Raw genomic sequence first — 24,485 nt, forward strand, 5'->3', positions numbered from 1 at the left:
CCTTCTTCCCCGGCCCACTGCTCATTGGCTCGCGTCGCCTCCGGCTTCGGGGGTCCTGGATTCGGATGCCAAGATGCGGGACTGATTGGCTGGAACGTGGCAGAGACGGTTGAGGTCATCCCCCGCTCGCCCCGCGTCTCCAAGGCCAGGCTTCCAGAGTTGAGAGGAGCTTCCTTCCTTCACAAGAACCCCCCCTGCTCCGTGGCGCCCCGACCCCCCACTGCTCTCTCTGGCACCCTCAAGTTGGGGCTGGGGTGGTCCCCTCTTCTCCCCGAGACACCCCTAAAACTCCTTTGGGTTGTGGCAGCACCTGGAAATTTTTCTCAGGGAATCCCTGAGCTCACTTATCTGGAAACGGGGGCTCCTTCGTGAACCGGTGCTTCCGGTTTTTAACCCCCGCACTTTGGAGCGCCCATTCTCTACTGCAGCAGCCGCCTTGCTGACAAAAGTGAGTGCGAATTGTGTGGGCTGAGTCTTGTGAGGCACACAGACATCAGGACATCCGTGACTCACGCAAGCCTGGTGAAATCTCTCCTCACTCACCTTCCTTTTAGGCAGGGAGTTAGGCCAAAACAGGAATTGCTTATTGGTTTTCCTGGAGTTAGAAAGTAGCTTAGACATTAGGGGCAGGTTAAAAGGGTGCAATGCAGGTAAAAGGGTGCAATATAATTGCCCAGTGCCTACTTTAGACATTATTGTGTAAATGCACTTTTATCTTTATCAAAGTACTTTAACCCTGCAGTGAGTGCACGGCCCAAGTTTGATTTTCAATATATGATATTCCCTAATTTAGCATCCTGCCTCCAATAAATAAAACAAAATCCCTAAGCTGTTGCCTTTATCGCAGAAACTGCACACACAACTTTATTCTGGAACATGCAGTGCAGGTAAAACCAGTTCTGGATTTTCTCCTTACTGACTCCATCCCTTCAGAATGCCAGAAGTTGTTCTGTAAAATAGGGAATAGACATAAAATATACAAAACATTACACCCAAATAAAGTCACTAAAAATTACTTTTAACAATTTCTGCAATTAACAACCCAAATGATAATATATTTATTGTAGAGCAAAATGAATGGTGCAGTGCCCCCAACCCAAGTGTTACATTAAAATCCTTTAGTCACATTAATTTGCAAACAAAAATTTACTGTTTTAATGTTTACAAGTGTACAGTTTGCCAGAACAACCATAGTAAGGTGTGACAAGTGAAAACATAATTTTGAAAGGTAAAGTCACTGGAATAGTTTTCCAAGTTCTCAGCTACTGAACTGACAAGATAAAGCTCCATGAAAACTGGTGAACAATTTGTTCTTTTCCATTAACTACAATATGTCAGATTTTTAAAATACAAATTATTTTTTAATCTATGCCAACTGGGGAGTAGATCACAAGACAGTCAGTTCCAGTAGCATGTGATTAGCTGGAGAGAGAAGACAGGCTATACAGGAATATTTCTTTGTTTGGGCCAATACATAAATGGTCTATTGTCTTACTGTCTGAAAAGAAAACAGCCAACTCAACAGTGCCATCTCCTGGAGAAATTACTAAATACCCCACTATTTAACTCATATTGTTGCAGTTACTTAATATATTGCTTTTAGTTTTCATTATATGCTTAGAGAATATGTTGCCTTCTTCAAACTGTACTAGCTGCTGGGGACATGGTACCCAGCATATGGCACTCAGTGTTTGAGTGAATGAATTATTTCAGTATTTCACTTTTGTCTAACGATACAGGCACTAAATACAAAAGTTGCCCTGTCAGATCTCCTTTGTGAAATACCACACCTAAGATCTTACCTTACTTGCAAGACTAAAATATGTAAATTTATCCTATTACTAAAACCATACTATTCTCCAAGATAAATCCTATAGCAGAAAGATGAATTGAAAGCAGGTACACATCACACAACCATTGTTTTTGTTAATAAGAAAGATTGTTTCTTCTATTTAAACTGACACAAAAAACCTTAAAGGAAATTTAAAAATTGTGCAGAAAACTGCAGTCGATCTCTTTCAATAATTCTGTAATTGGGATTACAGAGGGAATGAATTTTGTTTCACCTGTACAGTGTAAGCTGAAGCTGAGAGCTACTTTATTCCTTAGTATTTTTTTCTTCCCTACATAATATACATGATTCCAAGACACAGCTTCACCTCTCCCTAAAGCATGTTTAGTCCATTGCTGCATTAATCTACACTGAGTTAAAATGCGTATTTATTGTCTAGTTCTCCCTACTAGAAGCTTCATGGGAGCACAGACCATACCTATACCACAGCTCTATCTCCAATGCCTAATACCTTACTATATTCTTAGTACTCAAATTTGCTAGATCTGAATAAATATTAGTTGAGATGATTTTTCAATGGCATTTCCTATTAGGATTTAAGAAGTGAATGTGAGAGAAACTAATCTCATGATTATGCTATATTTAATATATCACTAGAACTGTCTCCAGAACACTGGTGACAATATACCTCTAGTTCCCTATTTTCTTTACGTGTGTATGTCTCAAGCAAAGGTTTTTTCCCAAATGTTTCCCATCACTGCAATTTCCAGATGTATATAAGGACACATTTTTTGCTGGAAAAAGGTATGAATTTAATTTGAATTCAGCCTATTCAAATAATCAGAATTTTAAGTCAATAGAGTAAAATTTCCTAGAGATACTAATGAAAATAATACACAATCAATCACGCATTATCACGTATGGATTAGTCATGTCGTGGATAGTATATTCTCAAATCTCATTGAGGTTTCCCTCTTACTCAGTAGGTATCTAGGCTTCTTATACCTGGCACTTTAAAAATTAAGAGCTGATGATTTAAAATCAGAAAAATCTGTGTTCAAGTCCCAAGAGCTTAATTTTTTGTGTCTATGGTCATACATCCTTAGATTCTTCAGCTGTTAAGTATGATGTTATAAGTAAAGATACCTACTTCACACAGCCATTTTTCAGGCTCCAGTAGATTGATTGATTCTTTAAATAATCTCAACCGGTCATATAATGGCAGCTCTAATGGGGGAAATTCATAGTATATTCCAAAGTCTAAGGTAAACTACTTCTGAATTTAATCCACTTTTGATTGCCAGAGAGACCAAGATCGTGAATTCATTTCTTTTATAATGATTGAATTCATAAAAAAAAAAAAAATCTCATTCCAAATTATCTATTAAGGCACAAGAACTAGTAAAACATTGTAGCTGGCTTATTCCAAGCCATCAGTGTTTTGGGGAGGAGCTCAAAACATGTTCTTTTTGATGGTTAGTTAGTAGCATCTTCTTCATATAAGGAAAGCAGCAAAAATACCCATTTACTCAAGAAAAACTACAGAACTGAAATGGGTTCACAGTAGTATTAATATCTATTACACATGAGAAGGAGTTGGACCAGTTGGAAGTTCATCTGTCAACACCAAGGAATTGATAATAAGTTGATTCTGTTGTAGCGAGTTACTCAAACAATTTTAGAATAGTCTGGTAGGATAGGGCTGTTAATACCACCATCTTTTTTGCCCCTAATATAAGCATTTTATACACAAGACTGCATTAGAAGATAATAGTCTATTAACAAATATTTTAAATTTTTCTTTATTTCAGAACTGCCTTTATGTACAGACATCATAAAAAAATGCACATACACTGGAGATTTCCCAAGGAACTGGAGCTGGAAATAAAAGTTAAGGGCAACCAGAAGAACTGAAACTGTCCCCAAGAAATTCTATGGATCACACTTCCTTAAATGTCCTTGATAACCTCTTCAAGTTCTTCCTTTGTGAACATGTGGAAATTCTGGCCAGGCTGCACTGTGGCTAGCTGGAAATAAAACAGAGAAGGGTTAATAAACTGGGCTCAATTACCTTGCTTTAGTCCTCGCATGGTCAGGAGTTGTTGGTGATGCAGCTGTTCATTAGGAACTAAGGGATCTGCTGTCCCAGGGATAGCCTTTCCAACAGCAGGTCCCTAAAATAGCTCTCTGACTCCAAAATAAAAACTCTTATTGACCAAATTTTCTATTTTGAGGTTAACCAACAAAATAATAGTTAAAACCAAATGCCTGGTGTCATTGTCACTTCTTGAGATTACTTCAACAAGGATCACAAAAGCAGCAGTATATTGGGGTCAGAACATTTTTCTGTTGAAGATTTCTTTAGACAGGTTAGATTCTGAAATAGACACGCATATTACACACTTGCAAGTTGAGCTTGTGTGTGACCCTGGGATACCTGGACACCCTGTGCCTCAATTTATATCGGGATAATGGAGATAATAATAAGAATAGCACCTAACTCATACAGTTGCTGCTGTTGTTCAGTTGCCAAGTTGTGTCTGATTATGTGTCAATCCATGTAAAATGCTTAGAACAGTGCTTAAAACATTATAATAAGGACCACTTAATTTAACTATTATTGTTGGGTACTATTTTCTATAAAATTGTCTATGTGCTAACTTAGTAAGAAAAAGGTTTGTTTTGTTTTTTAAAAGGACTGGCCATGAAAAGATCCCATTAACACTGACAGTAGGAAATCAGCTGTGACTCAAGGTATTTGTAAAACCCAGCAGTCCAGGTTACAACATATTTAAGCAATATAAGACTAGGGGCAGAAGATGGTTAGTTTCAAATTTAACCAGATCCCCAGTTTTCCCATCATCCCTACTGACTGTAACACAGTCCCATGTTCTAGGGCAATACCAAGGAATAGGGGCAACTTCATTTTTGCCTTCAGCTTTTGTGTTTGTTTGAGATGTCATTTCCTTATATTTTATTTTTTAACTTTAAAATTAAACATAGTAGGGCATTTTTTGAGTAATAGTCACTACTGGTATTTAGTATAATTTGAAAACTGCCAAAATCAGCCCATCCAGTTCCATGATATGAACATGAAACTCTGCCTCAACTACAGATAAAATTTAGAAAAAGACTACGACTGCACATTTCAAAACACCTGAAGATCTAGTCTGGGGATGAGCTAAAAAAACCCTGCAGTTGCCACCAGATTCTCCTAGAAGATCTATCCAAGTACTTGAAATGTCAGAAGAGTCCCAAACACATTTGTAAAATATATGTCAAATAATTTACTGATGTCCAAACAGACCATAAATTCTATTTCAAGGAAATTAAAATATATAAACACTTCCCTTAAGGACATGAGGACAGAGAGATACAAAGTCAATAAATCAGAGGAAGAGTGAGGGGCTAGAGAGTTTTTTGTCAAGTCACTGATGGCTCACAAGCTAGTCCTCCTAAACCATTACAAGGGCTAAAAACCAGAAACTGAGTAATCCTGAATTAGAACAGTCCCGTAAAACCAGGCTGCAAATCAATATTAATAGGACTTAAACCAAATATTGCCTTCAGAAAGGTACTCATCACTAGATGAGTAAAAATAATCCCTTGCATTTACATAATGATACATTTATTTACATAATGAATATGAAAGCTACTTTTCTATTCATCTCACTTTCAAAAAACCTCTGTGAGGTAGGTAAAAGAGTTATTTTCTTTTAGTGATGTGATCAATAATTAACTGCAAAGCACCTGTGTACAAGTTATGGTTGTACAAGGCACTAGAGATCCAAAGATAAAGTCTGTCACTAAGAGTTATAGAGGCCAAATGCTTTTAATGTCAGATAAGGGTTGTAACAGAGCCTGGCACACAGAGAAAGGGACAAAGGAGTAATCTTGAGAGTCCAGGAAGGCTTCAAGGACAGCAATCTTAAGTAGCAGAAGGCAGGCTGAATATGCAAATACATAAAAGCATGAAACAAGATGATGTCTTTGCAAAACTGAAAGTAATTCTGAATGGCTAGAGCAGAGGTTGCATATGAGATGAGACAAAATGGAGAGGTACTAGGAGTGAGAGCTCACAGAGACACAGTATATTAAAGTGGTTAAAAGTACACATCCCCAAATAAGGCCTGGTTTCAAACCCTGACCCCACCATTTACCAATGCTATTACTCTGGGCAAGGTCCTACCTTCTCAAAGACTCAGTTTCCTCCTCTGTAAAATGGAAATAGGAACACCTATCCCATAGGGCTACTGCGAGGATTTAAAGATAATTGCATGTAAAACTGTTTTTTTTCTTTGCTTGTGCATGCGTGCTCAGTCATGTCTGACTCTTTGCAATCCCATGGGCTGTAGCCCACCAGGCTCCTCTGTATATGGGATTACCCCAGCATGAATAATGGAGTGGATATCCATTTCCTCTTCCAGAGGATCTTCCTGACCCAGGGATCGAACTGCATCTCCTGCATTAGCATGCAGATTCTTTACCACCGAGCCACCGGGGAAGGCCTGGTACCAGCACACTTGCTATTTAACCTTCCGATGTATGCTCAGTTGCGTCCGATTCTTTGTGACCCCATGGAATGCAGCCTGCCAGGCTCCTCTATCCATGGAAATTTCCAGGCAAGCATCCTGGAGTGGTTTGCCATTCCCTTCTCCAGGGGATCTTCCTGACCCAGGGATCGAACCTGTGTCTCTTGCATCTCCTGCATGTAAGATTAGCAATTTTTAATTGCATGTAATGATAATTTCAGGTAAAATTAACCTAACAGGTTAAACACATGCCTTAAGAGGTAGTGAATTATTGTGACAGGAAAAGAAGTTTGGAATTTATCTTGCAGACAATAAGAGTCACAAAAGACTTTTTCAGCAGCTGGCTGCCCATATGTGTGTGCTGTGCTCAGTCACATCCAACTCTTTTGTGACCCTATGGACTACAGCCCTCAGGCTCCATGAGATTTTTCAGGCAAGAATACTGGATTGAGTTGCCATTTTCTCCTCCAGGGTATCTTCCCAACCGAGGGATCGAACTAGTGTCTTCTGCATCTCCCACATTGGCAGATGGATTCTTTACCACTAAGCCACCTGGGACGCCCCCTAGAAAAGACTTTTTTAAAGTGGAGAACAATCGAGATTTGCTACACAATTCAGAAAATCCACTTCAGTAGCACAATGAAGTAGCAGGGGAAATGGAATGAAAACGAGGAGGGCAAGGCTAGAAGTAGGAAGACTAGTTAGAAAACCTCTGAGAATATACAAGGCAGCAGAAAAATGAGAGACTGAACAAGAGAAGGCCCTGGGAGAAGGGATGAAGAAGAGGCACTGATATGAGAGTTATTTAAGGAGGCAAAGGCACCAATCAGTGAAGACAAAGGGAGGTCAATGTCTTCAAGGTTTCTGCTGTGAATGACAGGTACACTAAAGGTGTCGTCAACCAGGATTAGAAGTATGAGAAGAGGAAGTGGCTTTCAGGAAAAACGACAGGTTTTAGAAGTGTCAAAAATTTGAGGTATCTGCTTCAGAAAAAGTCATATAGTAAGTTTTAAAAATGACCATGAAATCTGATAAGAGGCGTAGGTTAGCAAGGGACAGTCTCGAAAGTAACAGAAACCAATGTCAGTGATTGAGGAATAAATGGGAGGTGAGGCAGTGAGGACGATGAATACAGATCCATCGTCCAGCAATTAAAGGTTAAAAAAGACAGTTGATAGTGATAAAACGTAACAGGCTCCTGAATCTCAAAATTATGAAGCTAAGTGAAAGCAGTGAGACACAAAAAGAATACACACTGTAGATCAACTTATAAGAAATTCTAGAAGATGCACAACAAACCTATAGTGACAAAAAGGAGATCAGTAACTAAAAAGGGGCATAAGGGAACTCTTGGGGATGACAGAAATGTTCTGTATCTTGATTGTGGTGGTAGACACAGGGTAATTCATTTGTCAAAATTCACTGAACTGTAACTTAAAATAGGTCCCCATTATAGCATGTACATTATACCTCAACAAAGTTGATCTTTCAAAAAGGATACTAGGTAGAGAGAGAGGCTGACAAAGGTAAGTTTAATTTTTTTGTTTTTCTAAAGAAAGATTCATTGGAAAAGACCCTGATGCTGGGAAAGATTGATGGCAGGAGGAGAAGGGGGTAACAGAGGATGAGATGGTTGGATAGCGTCACCGTCTCAATGAACATGAGTTTGAGCAAAGTCTGGAGATAGTGATGGACAGGGAAGCCTGGCGTGCTGCAGTCCACGAAGCATCAGACACGGCTTAATGACTCAACAAGTTATAAACATAATTGAGAAAATGAGGACAAATACCTGTTCTAATAGGTTTCTTTGAAAATTGGTGATGGGAAGAGAAAGACAAAGGAATAACCAAGATAAAGTTTTCAAGGGGATGTCAATCCAAATTTAAGCTGGGAGGAACTTTTATAAATTATTATTAACCGCATTATGCATTTCAGAATCAAGAATATCCCACTGAGCCTATTAACTCAACAATAAAAAACCAAATAACCCACATTAAAAATGGGCAAAGGACTTGAACAGACATGTCTCTAGAGAAAATAAGGGGCTTCCCAGGTGGCTCAGTGGTAAAGAATCCAAGCAAGCCAAATGCCCCCAAACCCCACATCCCAACTCTTCTCAGCTTGTCCCACCTTTAGGCCAGCCCCTTGTCCTGGCATCCAATTTTGCCCCTTTCCCTGCAGCTGGTGACAGAATGATAACAATACTCTCCATTATTCTGCCCATAACCTGTCAACCCTCCTTCAGAGGTTTAAATATATATTTTCTCAGTCCATGAAGAGTACAGCTGAAAAGTATCCTGGTTAAGTGCTGACTAGTTTAATTAATGATTTGTGATTCCAGCCTCAGTTGGCCTTTAAAAGTTTTTCTGAATTAAAACATACGTACACACCATGCCTCCAAGGGTAACCACAATCCTGACTTTTTACAACAATTTGTGATTCCAGCCTTAGCTAGTATTTTAATGTGATTCAGAAATCCTTTTACTCATCCCTATCTTCTCTATTCCCTATTGAAAACACTTTTCCAAATATTTCCCATTCTTCTTAATTTCACTGTTGCATTCACCCACCCTCAGAAGGTGATCTAACAATCACCAGGGAAATATAATCCCTCTCTCCCAGTTTATTTCCGAACTTACCTTATTTTATCATTACTTCCTTTCTTCCTGTCTACTCTTAGGATGTTAAACTAGGGCATTCTGAATCTAGTGCATGTCTCTCCAGTGTCATCTCTTTATCATCTCCCCATCTTACACACATCTCACATTCCAACAATAAGACAAAATCTTCAAGGCTCCCTTTGATGCCCGATGATGTTTTACATGTGCTATTTCGTCTTCCAGAATACCATTCTCTTCTCGCTTTTCCAAACATCACTTCTTCCAGTAACCTTTCCTAATGTCCCAGTGTAAGTTATATGTGCCCGTGTCAATCCATTCTCACCGCTACTGCTGAAGTATCAACCCAAGCTGTCATTATCTGTACGTCCTCTATACCACACAGTATACTGTTAACACTTAAATTGGAAATGGACCTTCTGTGTCTATATCCCTGGCATCTACTGACACCTGGCATACAATGGGTATTCTATATGATGCTCAGTCAATTCTACTTTCCAAAATGAATGCCTTCATTTGTACCATGTCTTCTCTGGAGAAATTTTCCATCACTAACTTCTGCTTTAAATTCTTTTAACATTTTTTTCTATTCTCTTGCTTCTTTTCAGACTACAAATGTATTTTCTAGTCTTTCCGTATCCTTAAAAAGACAAAAATCCTTTTCTTTAATGCTGCCTGCTGCTGACATATTTCTTCCTGGGAAGGCAGCATATTCTTGCTTTGTCCACTCCATCACTCCCTTTTCTTTTTTAACTCATCAACCTTTGGCTTCTGCAATTACTACTTTACTAGAATTGATTACTCAAAGGAAACCAATAATTTCTTAGGAACTGAGCATATAAAAATGTGACCGTCTTGATCTATTTAATCTTTAGCAATGAGAGCTATGATATCTGAATAAAAATCAATAAAACAGAAAAGTACCTCTATGTTAGTTGCATTCAGCTTCTCCTCCATTACTTGTTTGAGGATTATGAGTGAAGATTTGATGGCTTCTTTCAGTGTCATAGACTTGAAACAAAGAAGGTAAGAAGAGTAGTCACTAATTGTACATAACTCCTCTTTCCTACACAGATCCCCCTTGTAACCCCCATCTTTCTGAAAAAATGATTCAGCAAATATCAATAAATCAAACATCTTAGTAAGTACAGTGCATTATCTGCAGAATTCAAGTAAGTGGTATATAAGTAGAGTACATTTATTCAGAGAAAAAAAAAGCCTTATTTGGAACCAGAACAGAGTCCCCAACTTTAATACAGTAAGTGATCTTTGAAGGAGAAAGAGTTAAACTTCTCCAGTCCTTGTCTTTTAATTTAAAAACAAAACAATAATGGTGATATCCTATGAATAATTCCCAAATGATCTAGAAGGTAACCCAATGGTTTAGAAAATCTGCTCTTTTCTTACCCCATTTTATACTTAATTTCCTGCACATGTAAAAGCAATGCTATGAAGGGTTGTTATAAGCAGACATCCCTGTATGAACCACCTGAATGACAAGTATGGCAGTCTTCAGCCACTACAATGAGTCATCCAAAACCAAATCTTCCCATCCCACAAAGATAAAAAGCCCACTTGAAGAGCCAGACTAGTCAATATAAAATGCTAAGTAAAGCTGTGAAGATAAAGGATAAGCAAACTGTGGTATATCTATACCATGGTGTATCACTCCTCAATAAAAAGAAACTATTGAAATGTTCAAGAACTTGAACATATCTCAAAAACAGTATGTTGAACAAAACGCAGACACAAAAATACAAACTGTATGGCTGTATTTATAAAAACGCCAGACAAAACTAATCTACAATGACAAATGTGGCTGAAAGGGAGGGAGAGACTGACTGGAGAGGAGGCAAGCATTTTGGGATGGGATGATGGAAGTGCTCTATATTTTAAGTGGTAACTACCAGGGTACATACAATCATCAAAATTCATAGAACTGAAGTCTTAGGTTTGTACATTGTATGTAAATTCTAACCCAATTTAAAAAATAATAATAAAGGAATGAATTACCTTGTGGTAAACTTCTTGCAAGGAGCTCTGGGCACCCTCTGAGGCAGAGCCAATTGCTCGAGCATCACACTGTACAAAGGTTCCAGATGGGTCCATGTGAAATCTGCAAAACCACCAAAAAGAAGAGGATTAAAATGCTTAAGAATGGTGATATTTTCCATTACAAACTTCTCTCTAAAAAAATATAAATGCTTGGCCTTGCAGCCAGGAAATACCAAGGCATACATCCAAAAGATGTTCCATGGCTGGAGAAATCAGATCTTTTAAAGTGTTTAAGAAAACAAAAATTTCCTCTGGGATTTAGAGAAGTACATATAAATATACTTTATACACACTGTATATATAAATATGACACTTATGTATGACTATCCAAATACCATTTGAGGATAAGGATCAAATCAATATTCCAAAGCAAGGCTCTAAAACATATCTTGACTATAGTAACAAAGTTACTTCTTTCTTTCCAGAAGTAGCCCTGGTTCCAATAGGGGTGCTCTTCATAAAATCCCCAAATTTGTCTTTGTGTAAGCAGCCCAGAATCACTCAACTTCATAGAATTAGAAGCCCTTCATTTTTACCACTCTATAATAATCTTTCTCAGTTGATAAACAACTAATCCCATCCCAAATGATAAAAAAGGAATCAGAAGAAAAATGGCAAAACGGTACTTACAGTTGGGGTCCTTTTTCATCAACTCCTCCAAATAACAGTGCTACTCCAAAGGGACGGGACTAGAACCACAAATCAGAAGATATTAAGGTGAACAGCAGTGAAGTAAGAGGGCAAGAAGACCAGGGAAAGACATGCTCCGAGGACAGACATCCTAAGTCCCACAGGACAGCAAGACAGCTTGGTGCAATCACCACACTCACCATGGCACCTGGGTCTGCGTCTTCTTCTCCAAACTGGAGCGCCAGATTCGACACAGCCTGAGTCACACTCTCCACAGTCATGGTCTCATTGTAGGTGAACCAATGGTTCTAAAAGAAGAGCAATGCGTGGTCTGCCTTTCAGAAGAAGGGCATTAAAAGCAGCCCACCATCTCACTACACACATCCCTTTGAACTGTGGTTAAAAACTGAAGGCTCAAGCTCAGGTGTGTTTTCCTTAACACTAACCTCAAATGTTTGGGACTGCATGAGAGGAAGAGGAATAGCTCTGGAAATAAAGTTATACCAAAGGACTCTGGGCGATGATGGCTAGAGGATTGCTCCCTTCAAAAAGAGTTAACCCCTCAAAGAACCAAATTTAGTCTCTTCACAAAGTGAAAGTTAATAGCTGAGTGCCACTTTCCCTCAAATATTCTATTTTATTATTCTGCTGGAGTTTAAACTGAATGACTTATTCTTACATAAGTACTGACAGTAAACTTGCAAATAAGCACAAAGAATTTTTACCAATCAGGTATTTTTTTTTCTGACCAGTTTACTCTGCAGGCAGCAAGAGCTCAGTTAAAAAAAAAAAATCAGTATTCCTAAGCAGCATTTATCACCTGGTACATATCATTACTCACCACAGGAGAGCTGTCTTTTGCAAGCCTAGCAGCAAAGGGCAGGTGGGGCAAAACTCCTTTAGCTACCTCTACCTCCTGCTATGGTGCTCCCACAGAAAGTCAATTAGGGCACAGAATGCAGTGTGATGCCTACTTTACATAAGGCAAATCAAGAAAAAGCAAGAGACTGTCAGCACTATTTACCAGGGCTTCCTTAGAGCCGTAATGGTTGGATGGCTAGACTCCAGGCCTCAGAAAGTTACAACCAGTGGTTCTGCTCAAAATCACTCCCTAGAGTGACATCAGATATTAACACAGATAGCTGCAGTACAGCCCAGGCAGTTATATCATCACTAAACAAGGAACCCAAGCATCATGGTAAAAAGGAGAGTTGATGCTGATTTTACCTGTGTCTCCACTCTGGCTTTATCAATTAAAGTCTTAGCATCAGCAATTAGCCCACTCATGGCACAACCTGCAATGTAAAAGCAACAGTGACCCAGTAAGCCAAATCCTTGTAGAACTCTTTCATCCACTCAGGGAATACTGAAATTTTGGAGTGAAGCCATGGCAGCCAACCAGCAATCCCATAGCACTATACCCACAAGATTAAATGAGCAAGTATCTGCACTGAACACAAGTATAATTATGTCACTAACAAAAACCATCCACAGTGACACAGAAGTCCAGCTATTAAGAGAGGAGACAGAGAAGGACCGCCAATCAAACATGCACTTTCATATTTAGACTCAAACATCCCTTTAGCACTCTCTGCAGCCCATGCGAGCACTAACACTCCAATAGGAAAAATAAGGAAAAAAAACTGAAAAATAACTATATCACTATGAGCTACAGTGGAACACCCTAAAGTAAAATAAAAAATCTTCTCACTTCCTGGCCAAACACCAACTAGTTATAGTAGAGATGACCCAGGAAGCCGAGATTATGGCTATTACTTAACATGTCATGACTCAAATCCAGATTTCCAGCCTAGGTCTCACTCCCACAGTTCAGACCTATAAAGCCAAATGACTCCCTTAATATATCTGCATGGAGAGACCACAGATTCAACTCATTTCCCTTCTTGACTCCATCTTCTTCCCCGGCCCTAATAACCAATCAAAAATCCCAAATTCTATCAATCACTATCTGATTAGCCTGTCTGGTATTAATCCTTACCTCGCCGATGTCCGGCCACTTCCTTGGCTAAAGCCCTCCTCATCTCTTTTATTTAGACTGTTAAAAATTTTTCTGACCTGGTCTCCCTGCCTTCAGTTTCAGTCCCATTCACTCTACCTTCAACACTACTGTCAGAATGGTTTTTCTAAAATCCTAATCTGATCATATCACCTCAATGCATACAATCTTTGATGTCAATGCAAAAGGATCAAGTTTAAGCTCTTCTGTATGGTAAAAAGGACTTTCACTCTTTGATCCCAGACTCATTTCTTACCAAGTTATACCTCCCAGTCATCCCAAATTGCCGGTGTCAGGGTATTTTATATTTTACACCATGACAGCTTTGCTCTTTTCTATATCCTCTGATCACAAAGCTCTACCCTGCTACACCTAGACACTTACTCGCTTGGTAAACTCCTCCTTATCCTTTAGAATTCAGCTCAGCTCAAGTGTCACCTTTATGGAATTATGTTCTGAAAGCCTTACTACCACAGGCCCCAGGCAAAACTATTTCCCCAGTTATACTCCTACTGAGCATATGCCACAGTCTTTCTTAGTATCTACATCACTTAATTGCATTGACTTATTTACATGTTTATCTCTGTGATTAAACTGCATGCTCCTAGAACACAAAGGACTATGTCTATGTCTCTCTTTTCTGTGTCCCGGGTGTTTAGCACAAAGTCTAGCACATAGTAGATTGTCAGTTTGTTGAATGAAGTGACCCTGACCTACCTCCAAAAGGTAGATGAGATGGCTTGAGATAGACACAATGTTCTAATCCTTAAAGACTAAATCTCAGTTTCTGTATCTATGATAGTGTCAAGCTTCCTTCGTCACCATGGCATTTGGTTCTGATGTCTTCAAGCAATTATTTATGTTATCAATGTTTCATTAATTAGATGAATAGATAGGTTAAGAAAATGTGGGCAGTCAACTAAAATGCCATGCTATAAATAAGCAGAACTACTCCTTATGTTACAATGATGCCAGAAGCTACAGGAGGGGAATTTATCAGAGACCCAAAAGGGGAGGAAGGGAAGGCAGGGGGAGATAGAATAAAATGATAAATCTGAAAACAGAGGAAGAGTAGTGATCTGGGTCAAAGTCTATTATCTTTATACTCTCTGCACCTTAGTCACTTTGAAGATCTTTAAGAATTTCTCTTTTCTCAGTGGACACCCCTAGCTTCCCACACAACAATTCTGCTCCAGGTGGCCTCCTAATGTTATACATCCATGAAGACCCAGCCATCACGGGGAACTGGCCTATGATTCAACTTTTACATATTTCAATAACCATCACATTTGCCAAGTCTAAATTTGAGGGAGAAAGGGACTTCTGGGAGAAGGTGAATCCTACAACTGCTTCCTACTAACGATATTATGCACAATAGCCTGGAAAGCAACAGCTAACAAGGGAATAAAATGTTCACCTAATGAACCTCCCTTGGAACATCAAAGAAGACTGATGAACTCAGCACGATCCTACAGAACAATCTTCCCCTACTTCTTACCTATGTGAGCATCAATCTCTACAATTTTCTCAATGCTGCTGGGCTCCATGAGTGGAGAGGTAATTCTTTTCTCCACAGCTAGGCATACACCCTCTGATGTCTGGATCCCGATGGCTGTGGAACCAAGCTAAAGAAAAACAGGTTATGGTTATCATGGAGAAGTCAAAGAATAGTCTCACCTACTCACCAGAAATCTCTCTGTGTATCTTCACAGGATAGAAGCTTCAATCAGCCATATCTAGTACACAGAACAGGAGTCCCCTAATAAATAATGTACTATTTCTGTCAGTGGCAAGACCACTGATTTACAGAATTCTGTGCTTGTAAAGGGGAAGTTCAATAACGTCTTCAAAATGTCTGGAAAACAATCAACTCTAGTGCCAATTTTTTGGAGAAGGGCAGGTTCTAAAGTCAGACTCTTGAGAGTCCCTTAGACTGCAAGGAGATCCAATCAGTCCATTCTAAAGGAGATCAATCCTGGGTGTTCATTGGAAGGACTGATGCTAAAGCTGAAACTCCAATACTTTGGCCACCTCATGCGACGAGTTGACTCACTGGAAAAGACTCTGATGCTAGGAGGGATTGGGGGTGGGAGGAGACGGGGACGACAGAGAATGAGATGGCTGGATGGCATCAATGACTCGATGGACATGAGTTTGAGTGAACTCCGGGAGTTGGTGGTGGACAGGGAGGCCTGGCGTGCTGTGATTCATGGGGTCGCAAAGAGTCGGACACAACTGAGTGACTGAACTGAACTGAATGTTTCTTTTGGACTCGGTATCTTTTTAGCTCTGCTACCTTGCATTATCCCAAAAGGTGATATCTCTCAAATCTATGTGACCTCCAGAAAAGTACTTTACTTAAAAAAATTTAAAATAAAGGAAAGAAAGAAAAAGAAACACCACCAACAACATAAAAATCTCTCTCAAGGTCACTAGCAGTCTACAATATAGCTTGATTTCATCCCTCCAGCTGCACAACACCATCCTAGTCACCTACCCTTCGTCTCACATCTGCAAAATGGGGATAATAATAACAATATCTATACATCAAGAAGGGTAAACACACTAATACATAAAATACTTAAAATGGCAACTTGCACATAATAAACGAGCAACAGATGTTAGCTGTTTTATGTGCCAAGATGACTTCAATAGCCTCCTACTTAGTCTCCCCATCTTTAATCTCTCTCCCAATGCATTGTTCATGGATAGCCTGACTGATACAATAATATGTTATTTTCATTATACCTCTTCTGTGAAGAACCAATGTCTCCCTATACTGCCTACACATAAAATCCAAGCAAGCTTCCAGAGTTCTCAAAACCTAATCATACTTTTCTCTTCCAACTTTATTACGCACTTTGCTCTAACCAGATCCCCCCGTTGCAGCCAAATCCATTTTCCCATGCCATGTCATCCCCTGCATCTGCACCTCTGCCATGCCATCACCCCTGGAATACACTCTTCCCTTTTCCAATCCAAATCCTACCCCATCGTTCATAAAGTCTCCCAGGACTATATGTGCTTGCTCCTCTAAGTAATCATTTTTTTCGTTTAGTTCTACAAAGCAATGACTGTCAGTGTGAGCATCAGATTCCTGGAGTCTGTTATTGCAAAGTATTTGAACGAATTTCATGAATTATTGTGCATAACATGCTTTCAACACATATGCAGACCGAATGATCATGGCTTATACATATCTGTATTATTTTTCAAACGTACAAAGTTATGACCTTATTTTTTGTTGTTGTTGAGTCACTAAGTCGTGTCCGACTTTTTGTGACCCCATGGATGGTAGCATGCCAGGCTCCCTGGGGTTGTCCAGGCAAGAATAATGGAGTGGGTTGCCATGACATTATTTAGAAGTGTTATTAAATGTATACACCTGCTTTTCATTGTATATTTTCTTAATCCACTGTACATGCGTAACTGCAGGAAATGAACTGTCAAAGAATTTTATGTAAAAAATGAATGCTCTTACTTCTGAGTAAAGGTGTAGACTGAATACGTACATTAGCTCCACTCCTTCCCCAAGCCTGAGGATAGGAGATTAAAGGGCTTAAGCATGGGTAGGATGAATATACTAGGACAAACAGAAAGGCAAAGCCACAGAAACAACAAAGTTTTCAAGAAAGAAGGTGGGGAAGTGATAATTTACTTAGCAGACACAAGAAACCCAAATCCTCAGCTTAATAAAAAAAGTACAAAAGCAACCTGATTTATATCACAGGACCACTCCACCACTGGTGCTCAAAAAGGGAATGATGGCAACAAGGACCTCTGGGAATAGAAGTGGAACAGCTAAAAATTACAAGATTAGTTCAGTGTGTGCTTAAGAAATAGATTTCCAGATCCCTTACTCCACACTGTAAAGCTAGAGTATGCCCCCTACTCTCCCACTCTTGCAGATGACTCTGGAAAGCATACAATGAGGGTGTCTACATTGGAGGACACCAAGCACCTTCAAAGGCAGGAGTACTACTGTCAAAACAAGGGGATTAAGTAAAAACCGACAAGCTTAATGCTACAAATCCCAGCCTTCTTCCCCTACACTGCTCTCACATGTGAGTGGCCAAAAATACCCTTCAGGAATGATATAAGAGGCAGTTTTCTCTGCAGCAGGAGTTTTCAAATTTTCTGATCCAAATCTACATTAAGAAATATATTCTACATCACGACCAAAATGTACAAATAGATATAAATAAATATAATAGAAACAAAGTTTCATGAAAAAAAGAAGAAATCACCAACACAACACAAGGCATCCTGAAATCCATTGCTCCATCCCACTTAAAAAGAGAGCTGCTCCTACTACCTGCTAAACTGACCTAATGCCCACTAATTCAAGACCTGCAGTTCAAAAAAATGTATCGAAAGAATCTAGCTAGTTCAAGGGGAAAAAAAAATCTAAAGAAAAAAAAAATTTTTAATCCTTGAAGAATTAAAGGATTCTTCATTCTTTAATAAAGCAGACATAAGAAATCCAAATCCTAAGCTAAGTAAAGAAAGTCCAGAAACAACCTGATTTATATCATATAATTTTAAGGATAAAATGATAAAACAATGCAAGAGGGAGTTAAAGGAAGATGACAACAGAAGATCCTAAATGTACAGCTATGCAGCAGGCCCAGAGAATCAGTCCAGGTTGGAGCAGGTCAGAGGATCAAAGATTTCTTTAAGAATCTTTAATGAGATACTAAATGTGCTTGGGTGTTTTGAAAGGATATACATAACTTGGAGATCTTTGAGATGAACTATTGATATTTACATACTAAATCAGGCAAATTTTTAAAAAAGAAGTATTAACTCTCACGAAAACAATATTGTGAGGAAACAGAAAAACAGCTCAGGTAGCTGGTCCATCCTTTTCTGCCCACTATCTATTACAATGCTTCCACCTTCACTTCTACATCTTCAACTAAGAATTTGCTTTGCCCTTTACCAGACTGTCATACAACCATTTCCCCAGTATACACTTTTTAGAAGAGATAATTTAAAGGGAAACACAGCAGTTCTCTTCAAATATGTGAGGAATTGCCTTACGGAAGAGGTTTAAACATCCTGTATGGTTCAAGGGTAAAACTAGGGCCAAGTGAAGAAAATTTCATGAAGCTAGACTCTTGATTCAATACAGGATAAATTTCTAAGCCATCATGACCTCTTTTCAAACAGAACGAGCTATCTAGGGAGAAAATACTCTGTCACTAGAACTACAGAAACAGAACCTGTCCGGGGATGTACAGGTGATTCAAACAGTGAAGAGCTGGACTAGATTAGTAATTCTCAACCCTTGCTGGACACTGGAATCGCTGAGGGAGTCCTTAAAATACTGATGCCTGGACCTCATTCTCCTAGACCTAATTTAGATTTAAATCAGAATTTATACTATCCACAACCCAATAAAGAGAAGATCCCACATAACTAAATTTCAGTATACAGTTTATTTTCTAATTTTTGGAAAACTGGTTTGAACTATTCAATTTTGTTGTTAGATTACAGAACACATCTCTTATTCAGTCTCAAAAATATCTAGTACAAATTGACAAATTTACCAACAAGAATACAGGTGATCAGTTTAATAATTTGTTCAAGATGACAAAATATCTCGCAGGTGCTAACTCGAGAATTCTATACCCCTCTCTTTATAGTTAAGAACACTACAAACACAAACATGTCCTTCCAACCCCACTATGAAAAAGCCACTGACATAACTGTGAAGCAGTTATTTATTTAAAAAGCTTTCAAATAGTTGGGACTGAATCTGTTATAAAAATGGTTAATTGTGCCCAACACTGTAAATCAACTATACTTCAATTAAAATATTTTTATGGTTAACTGTGATTGATTAAAGGGAGATAAAGAACATTTTCTAGAGAAATTATTTAAATACATTTACTCCAAATGCTTCGCCAGCAAAGCATTAAACATGAAATTTCAAAAACTATCCCACTTGATACTACTTGATACTATACCTTGATAGCCTCAATGGCATATTCGACTTGAAATAATCTTCCTTCAGGAGAAAAAGTATTCACACCCCTATAATTTAAAGGAAAAAAAAAGGTATTAACATTTTCAGAGAAAAGAAAAAAAAAACAAAAAATGTAGAGACATTAAACTCAAGTTACCTGACATCTAGCTCAGATGTGCATATTGTCATTATTCTCTTTTAACCACAACAATCTTCTGTTTTTTAGGTACATTAACAGTTTTTCAAGAGAATGGAACCTATATACAGAACACTTCTATCCCACTCCCAGAGTATCTTCAAACTGATCCAATGAGAGCAGGTGACTTTCTGCTTCAAGCCTGAATCAATTTGGAATCCCTTTGGTAAATTCATGCCCCCAAACTATCAGGTAATTCTTATGAAAATGTACATTTATTCTTATTCTCTTTCCATTATGTACATTCGACATTTTAGTAGAAATCAGCCACAGGGACATTTCTCTGTTTATTCATATGAATTAGTATTGTTATCGGAACAACAGACAGATCTGAATGGTTCCTAAAACCTAACCTGATTAATTCACTCAGTATATTATACTAATTCTATGCCAGAATGGTCTTCTCCCTTAAACAATTCCCAACCCTTCCTCGCTCCAGTCTGTTAGAAATTCCTTTGGAGAAGAGGCAGCATAGTATTAGCTATGCAAGCTTTCAGCACGTGATGGACACTAAGAATATTTGAACAAATAAAACCAAATAGTTGTGTTCCTTGGTTTATGGAATCTGGAGTTTATAACATGTAACTATCATGATAAAGAGTAGTGTTTTCAAACTCGTTTTATCAAAAACTTTTTTCCCCCCAAAGAAATATGTGTGTGTGTTTAACTCCCAAACATAAAACAGATAATAAAGGTTGATGTTTACTGCATGTCTACTATATGCCTACCACTGTTATAATCCTAGAAATGACAACACACTTAATCCTCAAACAATCCCACGAAGTAAACCAAAGCAGATACTATTTTAGAGAAGAGGAAATTGAGACACAAAGAGGTTGAATAATTTGCCCAAAGTCACTTGCCATATAAGAAGCAGAGCTGGAATGAGAATTTAGGCAATCTGACTACAGAGACAAAGCTTCTAACTATCAGGACTCAAAGGAGAATCTCACCATTCCAGCCTCTCATTTTCCCCAGAGGTGCTTTCCTTAAGGTCATTTAAAAGGAAATTTATGACTCTAAAGAACAGTTTTTAAAAAATCACTGAGAGGGAAGTCAGGGCAGAAGATCTGGGATTAAATTTTAGTTGTGTCACCTACTAAATTTTCTTCTCTCAAATGAAAAAAACCTATCCTGCTTCTGTCACAATACAATTGTTATTGTTTGGCACATATTATGAAAATGAAAGTTTAGTAACTCAGAAGACATTCAGATTAACGAGGAAAGAGGTCAAACTGGCAATAGAGATTTGGAAGTAGTTAGTGCTTAGCAAAGATGAAATAACCTAGGGAAAGTCCAACTCTTTGCGACCCCATGGACTGTAGCCTACTGGGCTCCTCCGTCCATGGGATTTTCCAGGCAAGAATACTGGAGTGGGTTGCCATTTCCCTCTCCAGAGGATCTTCCCGACCCAGGGATCGAATCCGGATCTCCCATATCGTAGGCAGACGCTTTACCATCTGAGCCACCAAATTACTCTGTGAATATAAATACAGTATTTTCGCTCTAATTCAGGAACTTCATCCTGGTGAAGTATTCCCATTTCTTCTCTAATATGGGCTCTGCTCTTGGCCCTCTTTTCAAACTTTCCCTGGGTTATTTCATCTATGCTAAGCACTGCTGCTGCTAAGTCACTTCAGTTGTGTCCGACTGTGTGTGACCCCAGAGATGGCAGCCCACCAGGCTCCCCCGTCCCTGGGATTCTCCAAGCAAGAACACTGGAGTGGGTTGCCATTTCCTTCTCCAATGCTAAGCACTAACTATTTCCAAATCTCTATTGCCAGTTTGACCTCTTTCCTCGTTAATCTGAATGTCTTCTGAGCGTTTCCACATGGATATCCCATTAATACAAAACACTTAACACTTTCCAACCTGATATATCTTAAATCCAGTCATCCTTTCAAAATCAGCTCCACCTGCTGCCATTCCTACTTCATTTTTTACTTTAAAACACCTCCCATCTCCCAGTTTCCCAAGCTAGAAAGTTCTGAATGATCTGACTCAATCCTTCCCTTTTCCCATATTAGTGCGTGAGTGCTCAGTCTCTTCAGTCATGTTGGACTCTGCGACCCCATGGACTATAGTCCAACAGGCTCCTCTCTGTCTGTGGGATTTTCCAGGCAAGAATACTGAAGTGGGTTGCCATTTCCTCCTCCAGGGGATCTTCCCGACCAAGGGATGAACCTCCAGCTCCTATACAGGCAGGCAGATTCTTTACCACTGAGCCACCTGGGAAGCCCTTTCCCATACTAACCATATGCCAAGTCATATTAATTTAAATCAGTTCCTCCCCCACAGTAACTCAACTCTCCCTTCCATTCGCAATGCCCTCATTACCTTTCACCTAACTATAACAGCCATCTAACTGGTATTGACTCTTTCCTCTAATTCAGTCAATTAATTTCTATAAAATACAATTATGATTATGTAACTTAAAATGATAATTAACGGCACAAAATAAGATCCAAACCCTTTAACTTCAAATTAAAAACCACCCAGTACCTAGCACCAGTGATATTCTCTGAACTCCCCCTATTCCCATATGTGTATCATATGTGCCAGAAGCCTAGAATCTTCCCAAACATGAACTGTGCTTTCCCATGGCCCCTCCTCTGTTCATCTTATATTCTCTGCCTCAAAACTATTGACTCTTACTGTGAACATTTATTAAATTCTTACTCCTAAACTCAGTTTAAATATCAACTCCTTCTAAAGTTTTCCATAATCCCCTTACAACATCAAATGCAACCTCTGTCATTAAAACTCCCATAGTGTTGATTTCAGCTTCTCTAATGACATGAACACATTTCTGACTTATACTGTAGTTACTTTTGTAAATAGTGGTGGGTTTTTTTTGGCCATACCTCATAGCTTGCAAGATCTGTTCCCCAACCAGGAATCCAACCCGAGCCCTCAGCAGTGAAAGCCCAGAATTCTAACCACTGGACCACCAGAGAATTCTCCTGTTTAGTAGTTCTTAAAGGACAGTCTCCCATATGAGAACAAGGATCTTGATTTTTGTTCACTGCTGTATGATCAGCAACTATAACAGTTCCCTGTACACAGCAAGCATTTAAGTATATTAGCTAAGCAGACTATATTTTAGGCATTCTTGCGAAGATACAATGAAGGAGGAAACAGCAACCCACTCCAGTATTCTTGCCTGGAGAATCCCATGGACAGAAGAGCCTGGTGGGCTACAGTCCATGTGGTCGCAGAGTCAGACACGAGTGAAGCAACTCAGCATGCACGTAGGAAGATACAAAAATGGGTAACACAAAGCAGTTAATAAAGCTGTTAAGTCAATGATCACAAAAACCTTAATAAAGGTTTTCTGATAAGGACAACAATTTCCATCATACACACCCTTACTCAAAATTGTATCACACAAAGACGATTCTCTTCAATGTTCTAGAAAATAAATACCGACCAACAAAGTTATTTTATAGGACAGTAGGAAAAAGTCAGTTTTAAAGCCTCACATACATCTCCTGAGTCAGTAAAAAGTTTTTTTTAAGAAGTAGCAGTTCTAAGTGATAAAACTTTCAACATGATCAACATATACTTGAGAAGAAATGCAGCTTCTCAAAGTCATCTAAAGCCAAGAGAAAACATCTGCCTTTCCTGGCCTCAAAATTTTTAAGCAACTTAATAGCTATGAGAATCGTAACCAATCAAAACAGAAACTGAAAGTGAAAATGTCTACAGCATAAGTAGATACAACCTAATATTAACATTCCCAAGCTCTGAAAGGTTTTCTCTTTTAAATAAATACAACAATCTCACAGCTTTGATTTCAAAAACAGGTTTCGTTTTCGACACACTTAAAGCAACTTCCCTTAAACTTTTTAAAAAGTCAAAAAGGCTATTTGAATCAACATGATGACAAAACTCTTGAGAATCACTCTAAATTCCAGTTCCCACAAAATCAGACTCCAGACACTATCTTGGCAAAGCTGAGACTTCCTTCGCTCCTCTGCAGAAATTAAACATCCCAGGACGCCCTACTACATCTCAATCAAAGGAAGAGCAGCTTTATTCCCACAACTAAGAAACGGAAAACGAGGCTGTCCTCCTAGAAAGAAAAGGGAGTTGAAATCACCAAACCCGTTAAGTGATCCCTAATTGCTTTTTCTTCCAGGTAGCGGGTTTACATGTTTTAAAAGGCAGTCATACTCAGCACAAAAAGGAGAGAGAGGGTGACTCCTGGCCTTCCCCGGGTTAAAGGTCAGAGTTCCGGCTCCATCAGCCTTCTTTTCGAAGCACAAAGCAGAGCTTCAAGCTTCCGCACCGACTTGGGACCCAGCAGTGACTCAGCGGTAGGACAACTGAGGCCGATGGGCGCAAATCTAGCCTGGGGAACACAGCGGACGCCTGGGGAAGGGAGGAGACCCCCCCGGCTGGGCCAGAATTCGGGTTCGTGGGGTGCCCCGATGACACGGCAGAACCCAGGCCCAGACCGGGCCCCGAGTCCGCCCACCCGTTACCTGGCCCCATCTCCCCCAGCCATACAGACCTGTCGTACTCAGACCGGGTGAGAAACATGGTAAGGGCAGGAGACAGCGGCAGTGGCTACTCCGGGATTCTTAGAGCCAACGCGAGTCCACCTGCAGCCAACTCACACCGCCACACTGCCAGGGCCACTCTCCCAGCTGCGCGTGCGCTCGCCACCCC

At 39.3% G+C, this 24,485-nt stretch overlaps 1 protein-coding gene across 1 annotated transcript; it reads right to left on the reverse strand.

The window, feature by feature from the left end:
- Positions 1-3,576: 3,576 nt before the first annotated feature.
- Positions 3,577-24,485, reverse strand: PSMA5 (proteasome 20S subunit alpha 5). Its single transcript, XM_055402817.1, has 9 exons — positions 24,328-24,485; positions 19,617-19,683; positions 15,143-15,269; positions 12,855-12,922; positions 11,828-11,935; positions 11,628-11,686; positions 10,956-11,058; positions 9,867-9,953; positions 3,577-3,819 (listed from the first exon to the last, which is right to left on the reverse strand). Exons 1-9 carry the CDS (start codon positions 24,354-24,356, stop codon positions 3,742-3,744), a joined length of 726 nt encoding a protein of 241 aa, XP_055258792.1. The 5' UTR covers positions 24,357-24,485; the 3' UTR covers positions 3,577-3,741.

Source organism: Moschus berezovskii, chromosome 4 (genome assembly GCF_049115385.1).
Source record: "Moschus berezovskii isolate FMDL1 chromosome 4, NW_MosBer_1.0, whole genome shotgun sequence".
NCBI lineage: Eukaryota > Metazoa > Chordata > Mammalia > Artiodactyla > Moschidae > Moschus > Moschus berezovskii.

Excerpts from the sequence above, each read along its gene's own strand:
- PSMA5 (XM_055402817.1), bottom strand. The coding sequence starts at position 24,356 with ATGTTTCTCACCCGGTCTGAGTACGACAG. Across the intron at positions 9,954-10,955 it reads TGCAAGAAGTTTACCACAAG|TCTATGACACTGAAAGAAGC; the intron begins GTAATTCATTCC and ends CTTTGTTTCAAG. Across the intron at positions 3,820-9,866 it reads TGAATGCAACTAACATAGAG|CTAGCCACAGTGCAGCCTGG; the intron begins GTACTTTTCTGT and ends TTTTATTTCCAG.